Source organism: Colossoma macropomum, unplaced genomic scaffold (assembly GCF_904425465.1).
Source record: "Colossoma macropomum unplaced genomic scaffold, Colossoma_macropomum, whole genome shotgun sequence".
NCBI classification, from domain to species: domain Eukaryota; kingdom Metazoa; phylum Chordata; class Actinopteri; order Characiformes; family Serrasalmidae; genus Colossoma; species Colossoma macropomum.
In genome coordinates this window covers 28,977,419-28,984,895 of record NW_023494794.1, presented here as the reverse complement: position 1 = coordinate 28,984,895, position 7,477 = coordinate 28,977,419, and the positions used below count along the sequence as shown (strand labels likewise).

Below are 7,477 nucleotides of genomic sequence, written 5' to 3'. Positions count from 1 at the left end.
TAGTTGTTTCTGTTGTTTTTGTCTGGTTTCCCGAGTCAGGACAACCAGGATTACGAGGGAAAAGTTCTTGTATCTCACCTCAGGGCCTTGCAGGAGTAAAACTCTCAGACTCTCCAGACTTCTGTTCATCCTCTCTCGCCTCCGTCGCTCTACCTGAGGCTTTAGCAGCTGTGGGAGAATCAGAGGTGAGAGAAACGTCAGCGGGGGGCCAGAACTGTGACTTTCTGTAAGACTTTAACTCCGACACATTTACATGCACTCGTTTAGCATCACAAAAACATCGACACAGATACAAAAAACCAAAGAAACCGCAAAACTCGTGAGCTAAAAGTGGCTGATCCAGTGAAATGTTTTAGTTTTACTCCATTTTCTTAGACTAAGTAAGTTTATCAGAGCTGTTGTCACTATTTTTACTTTACAAATCCACTTAAAAAAGATGGTTCTTTATGGGTTCTTTAGTGAAGGCAATGGTACTATTGAGGAACCATGACTTCTGTGACTGTACAGAACTATTTGCATGCTTAAACGGTTCTTTGTTTTGTGAAGTGGTTGTATATGGTTGTATGTAAAGCTTGTTTGAAAAGGGTTCTTCTGTTGTCACAAGCTTGACATTGTAACTATAGCAGAACCCTATTTGGTACTATTTAGAACAACATTCTCCAAAAATCTGAAGAACCATTTCTCCATGCAAAGAATCATTTAAGCACAAAATGCCTCTTTAACTCATGATTCTAAACAAAACCACTGCATTTGCTAAAGAACCCTAGTAGAACCATCTTTTTTAAGTGTGTACCATCAATGTAAACGTATCCTGTGTATCATAGCTGGTTAAGAGTGAGCAGTTTTGAGAATAATCCATGTTAATCTTACCTTTCTGTCCATTTTTAGTCTCTCGGTCTCCTCCAGGTTATTCATTGCTGGTGTATTCCACACGTCACTCGTCATTGGTAGTCAAATAGTCCAGTACAGTGGTCAGTCGTTGAAGTTTCAGAGGTGTGTTCTGCTCTGAGGGGCCCGCACAGGCTATTTAAAGGCTTTCGAGCTGGTTACGTCACTGGCCACGCCCACAGCCGGCCCCACTGACCAATCCAGGGCCGAGACATTATGCAGAGTGTTTTCAATGGAAAGGCTGGCAGATCCTTTAATAATGTCAGCAAGGCAAAGATAGAGGAGTCTAAACATGCATTAAAGTAAAGGGGCTGTTATTTCAGTGAAATAATGGTTTAAGTAAAAGTGCAAAAATAGCTAAAATAAACGAGCTGCAGAACTTCAGTGGTACTTTTCTGTCCATCCAGCATCTATAAACCCAAGAACAGAACTGTGTTAGACTCTGTTCTTCTCTTTTTGGGGTTCTTTTGGTCTAAAATAACTAAAATAACGTGCTAAAGCTCCAAAGTGAGAGGAGTGAAGCAGAACAGATGAACCAGCGCAGCAGAATCACATTAAAGCCCGAAATAGGGAAATAAATTTGAAAATATGCTCCATTTAAGTTGTACTTAAGTGCATAGAACTGAAGACCTCGATGGTCTTCATCATTATAAACTAGCTGATTGGGCTGAGTAGAGCTTTAAGGGGAATTCCATTGATTTTCAAAATTCCTCCATATTTCAGTGTAAACAGAGAGATTCAGAGTGGTTTGGTGTGAAATGGTTCAGATCTCTTTACAGTGGTGGTGATAGGAACCAGGAGTCACCATGACTACAACACAAATATAGACATTTTATTTACTATCCAGAACCACCAGTGAACCTACACGAGTCTTCTGAGTTTATATGGAACGTTGATGATGGAAAATAGTGGAAATGAATGGATTTTAAGGCCAAAATCTTATCAAAACTATCATAAAGCAATCAGACAGTGTCAATGTCTCGTAACCATCATGTAGTAACTTTCTGTGAGGGAGCTTTTAGAGGTGGACGTCTGGTTCCTATCACCACCACTGTGAACAGTTCTGACTCGGTAAGTTTCTCTAGAACGGAGCGTTTCACACCAAACCGCTCTGAATAAACCATTTATTTATGCAGAATTTTGAAAAATCGGTGGAGTTCCCCTGTAAGATGTATCTTAATACTCCATTCAGAGGCGTTTTCCTGGGAAAAAGCAGAGATCAAAGCGGGCCACGCGCTTCGGCACGCGCTCTCTGTCACCTCGACTTCCGTAGGCACGTGTGTGGAAGGTGTTAATGGCCCTCGTGCTGCCTCGCGCCGCGTGAAGGGACCAAAAGCTGGAGTTGCAAACAAAACAGAGGCGCATCACAATTCAGCCATGGCGCGCGCGCATGCTTTATACTCAGAGCGCGAGGGGCGCAGAGTTTCTCACACTGTAAAAACGAATGAAAATGTTGAATGAATGTTGTAATCAAACGAGCTGGGCTCGTGCTGGTCTCAGTTAGCTGCTGGACTTTCACTGGACTCAACATTTAAAGCCACGAGGGAGGGGTGTATCTAGAACCTTTAGAATGAGGTGGCCAGACAAGACCCAGAGATTTAATTGCACTCTTAAAAAATATGGTTCTTCAAGGGTTCTTTAGCAAAGAAAATATATAAAGCACCAAAAAGGGTTCGTCTATTGTTACGAACAAGCTTGTATACAATAGCAGAACCCTTTATGGTGCTACATAGAACCCTTTTCGAAAAGGTTATATATAGAACCATCTGCAGCACATTCTACATCAATCTGAAGAACTGTTTCATAATGCAAAGAACGTTTTTATCATGCCTTTATCAACCCTTTTATCAAAGGGTTCCTTGCGTGTTCAAGGTTCTGTGTAGAACCATTTTCGGTACTAAAGAACCCTTGTAGAACCATCTTTTTTAAGGGTGTGGGGTGGCACAAAAAGCTAAATAATATAGTCAGTGCATTAATATTATATACCACATTAATACTATACTATATTTTTAAGGCTTTCCTAAAGAACCTTTACTAAAGAACCCTTGAAGAACCATTTTTAAGAGTTTGTGCTGCAGTGACGTAACACTGCCCTTATTGATTCTATACAGAACGTTTTGAAAAAGGTCCTACTAGGTTCTTCTAGTGTTTCAAGCTAGACATCATAACAGTAGCAGAACCCTTTTGGTGTCATATGGAACCCTTTTCAAGAAGGTTCTATATGGAACCATACACAACACATTCTCCATCAACCCGAAGAACCATTCCACCATGCAGAGAACCATTCAGTCGTGCACGTGTCCTTGAGTGCTCATGGTTCAACATAGCACCGCTGTCTTTACTAAAGAACCCTTGGAGAACCATCTTTTTAACAGTGTACCGATCACTCACGCGCCTGTAGAAGCTGTGGCAGCGCGAGGGAGCTGATTACGTAACAACCTTACAGCTTATTCGAACTGATTCAGTGGAGCCGAGCGCTCTGGAGGCGCGCGGAGCCCGCGAGATCACCAGCGTGCCACTTTTACGCGTGGACGTCTTTGCGCAGGAGATGTTCGCGCGCGCCTCCGCTGAGGAGCAGCATGTGCATGAATGCTTTGCATTGTCGAATAAAAGCACTGTCTTTTTGCACTGTGTTGAATAAAAGCTCCCTCATTTGCATATGAACACGGCCTCGCGCCTCTGCTCCCCTTCTATAGTCGGCGACGGAGGCGCGATGCTGGCACGCGCTGCGCGCAGCAGGGAAGCGCCACAAAAAAGGTGTGAGCACGCGCCGCCTCATACCTATCCCCCCCCCACCACCACACAGGCAGACAGACACCCCCCATCTCATCAGAGGGGCAAATGTAGAGAGATTTAGGACAAAACAGACCCTCAGAAGGGGTCTAAAGACTTTAAAGAGCCCCTCTGAACTCTGGAAACTGAATTTCCTGCCTCTTTAAAGAAAAGAGTTCGACAAGCACTCTTAAAAACCTGGTTCCACAAGGATCTTTAGCAAAGACAATGGTTCCGTTTAGAACCATGAGTTCTATATGGGACCATTTCATGCGTTAATGGTTCTTTGCGTGGTGAAGTGGTTCTACAGAGTGGTGGAGAATGTGCAGCGTAATCAGCACACTTTTGTCTTTCAGTTCTTTCTCAGCAGTAGTTGTACACCGCCCCCCCCCCATCCCGCTAACATTTCTGGGTCTATCCTGCGCCCCCCCAGGGCCTGGCCACCTCATTCTTAAAAGCTCTAGCTAATCCCCCGAGAAGCGTTCTGCAGACTCCCATTTCCATACAAGCTCTAAACACATGCAAATGCTGGAGATCAAAGCAAATGGCACGCGCTGGACGGAAGAACGAGACTGGGAGGTGTGAACTGGGGACGTGTGGGCGCGTGCGAGGTGTGAACTGGTGGGGGGACGTAATGGGGTGGGGGGCGCAATTCTCCCATACGTCTGTTGATCAGAGTTAATACAGCAGCTAGCCCCGCCCACACAATCCGATTGGCTGAACAGCGTTGGAAGCGGTGTTATATCTGCTAGCAGATATATCCTCCGCTCACTGAGTAACAACAACGGTCGCTTTACTCGAAGCAGCTGGGACTACTTTTTTTGGCGGAAGAAACGGGCAATGCTTAAAAACCTGGTAGGGGTGGGTGATACGGCGGACAGTATTATATCACAATACTTCAGGCACTTCACGATATGGATTACGATGTTTAATAATTTGGAACAGACAAAGTAGAACCTGTCTTCCCACATAAAACTATAATAGTAATAATAATATTAATAATAATAATAATAATAAAAGGATGGTCCTTCAAAGGCTCTTCAGTATAGACAGTGGTACGTTATAGAACTATATGGTTCTATATAGAACCATGAACATTCAAAGGGTTCTATATGGCACCAAAAAGAGTTTTTGTATTGTGTCAAGCTTGACATCTCCAGAATAAGATGGAACCCTTTCAATAAGGTTCTATATAGAACCGTCTACAGCACATTCTCCATCATGCAAATTTTTTTTTTTTTGAGTGTTCATGGTTGTATATAGAACCATTTTCTTTAGTAAAAGAACCACCCTAATGACACTGTGCTATACAGAACCCTTTCAAAAAGGTTCTATACCTAACCATCTACAGCATATTCTCCATCAATCTGAAGAACCCTTTAATCATGCAAAGTTCAGGATTCTATATAGAACTAATTTCTTTACTAAAGAACCCTTGAAGAACCATCAGTTTTAAAACTGTATGGCTCCACTCCAAAGGGTTCTATTTGGCACCTTTATTTTTAAGCATGTATATTAACCTGTAGACTAGTCAACAAGCAAGCTTGTGTTTGTCTAGCATGTTTCTACCTAAGAATAGTTTGGCAAAAATTCAAATTTACAGTTTTTGTCCTTATTTCAAACGTCGTCGACCAGCTGAGACATGTTAGGTTGCTGTATTAGCCCTGTAGAACCAGTGGAACCAGTGGAAAAACTTTGGGCTCAGGGGAAATCTGTGTGCTTTTCAAATATAAGGAAATTTTTCCAAGGGAAAGTTCATTCCTGCTGAAAAATCTTTAATCTCTTGTCCTTCACCTACGTGTGAGGTAGGTGCTGCACACTTCTGGACGGTGAAGACGTGTAGAACAGGGTCGTTGGGGCTGAGGTGTTTCAGTTCTCACTAATGACGGAGAGAACAGGCCAAGAAGCCGGTTCCCAGGCAAACACTGCTGCTGCTGACACCTACTTGGTGGGACTGGGCTCTGTCCATAACGCACGACAGGCCAAATGAATGGACGCAGGTTTAAAAATAGTCCGTTTACCAACAGCCAACCAAATACCGTGAAAAAACATTTAACAAGTAGTACATACCTGTGGCCCCTGGAGACCCCTGGGTCCCTGAGCAACTGCTTAGGCAAGAGCTGGTGCTGATTAAGGCCCTACAGAGTCTCCAACTGAGCTTCTGTTTATATATAAGCTTTAGTCCATCAGCTCCTGAATCCCCCCCCCTCCATAGAGTCTCCATCACCATCATAATGTCATCTTCATTTATTGACTTCGGTGAAGTGCAGTAGATGCACCCTTGGAGGGATCAAGGGACTGAGTGAGCATCACTGTAAACCTCAGAACTTAATAAGAAAACACTGCGATTTGATTACAACACAACAGGTTATAAGCACTGAAAAAAAGCCGAACACATTCTAATCACACTGAATTCAATCTGGACGGGTCACTTCTCTAAACGAGCTCTGAAAGATTTACAGTGTCTGCTTCTCTCATCACAATAACTTTCATTTTGTTCACGCAGCCATTATGCAAATTAGGTAAACTATCTGTAGGCAGAGGGTTAGAATGGGGGGGTGTCCAAATGGAAGTGAAGCTTAAAGCTTGAATTCTTGGCTTATTATCAGAATCACAATCCCTTTATTTTGCCAAGTATACATGTATTTCTGTAAAGGAGTAATAAAACAAGAAATAACCCACTATTTCATGGTGTTGCCATATGGCAACAATTACTTTAAGTCAATTTTACTGAAAAGCAGTGATATAAAATCTGTGTTTTCCTATTTAATTCTGGAAAAAGTGTCTTTCACTTTGAAAGGACAAATATTTTAAGACATCGCATGACCAGGAATTTTTATTATGATGTTGTTATTACCATATATTCCAAATACCAATTGAAACTGAATTATTTTATAATATAAGTAAATATTGGGTCGTACGTTTCACTAAGTATAAGTTGGATTTGTTTGGTCCTGTTTTCAATAAAAGGATGTTTTTAGAGAAAAATTAGATTTTTTTTTTTTATTTTATGGTGCTATGGTACAATTGTGCATTGTTGCCATATGGAAAATATATATATATATATATATATATATATATGTGTGTGTGTGTGTGTGTGTGTGTGTGTGTGTGTGTGTGTATGTATGTATATATATATATATATATATATATATATATATTTCTATTATTTAAGCAATTTTAAATAACAAAAAACACATTAAAACATTTTATCATATTTAAGTTATAATTCATGCAATAGAGGGTTAATAAATACACTCTTAAAAATATGGTTCTTCAAGGGAACCATGAACAGTTAAAGAACCCTTTGCGTGATTAAATAGTTCTTTGCATAGTTAAAGAGTTCTTCAGATTGATGGAGAATGCGCTGTAGATGGTTGTACATAGCATCAAAACATAGCGTATCATTGGCTGCTGTATTAGCCTTGTAGCACCAGTGGAACCAGTGGAAAAACTTTGGGCTCAGAGGAAAATCTGTATGTCTTTCAATTCTAAGGACATTTTCCAAGGGCAAGTTCATTCCTACTAAAAAATCTTTAATCTCTTCTCCTTCACCTATAGGTGCTGCACACTTCTGGACGGTGAGGACGTGTAGAACAGGGTCGTTGGGGCTGAGGTGTTTCAGTTCTCACTAATGACGGAGAGAACAGGCCGAGAAGCCGGTTCCCAGGCAAACACTGCTGCTGCTGACACCTACTTGGTGGGACTGGGCTCTGTCCATAACACACGACAGGCCAAATGTGCATAGGTTTTAAAAATAGTCAGTTTACCAACACATGTTTAATCAAAACATCTCAAACTTTCTCAAGCTCAGAAA

General features: G+C 41.6%; 1 protein-coding gene across 1 annotated transcript in view; it reads right to left on the bottom strand.

The window, feature by feature from the left end:
• Window positions 1–1,101, bottom strand: part of her7 (hairy and enhancer of split related-7) — a 1,971-nt gene extending 870 nt beyond the window's left edge. Inside the window, exons 1-2 of the mRNA XM_036580312.1 lie at window positions 871–1,101; window positions 79–168 (exon numbers count right to left, since the gene is read on the bottom strand). Coding sequence (XP_036436205.1) covers window positions 79–168; window positions 871–945 — 165 coding nt within the window. The 5' untranslated portion in view covers window positions 946–1,101. The remainder of the gene's footprint in view (window positions 1–78; window positions 169–870) is intronic.
• Between the last annotated feature and the right edge of the window lie 6,376 nt (window positions 1,102–7,477).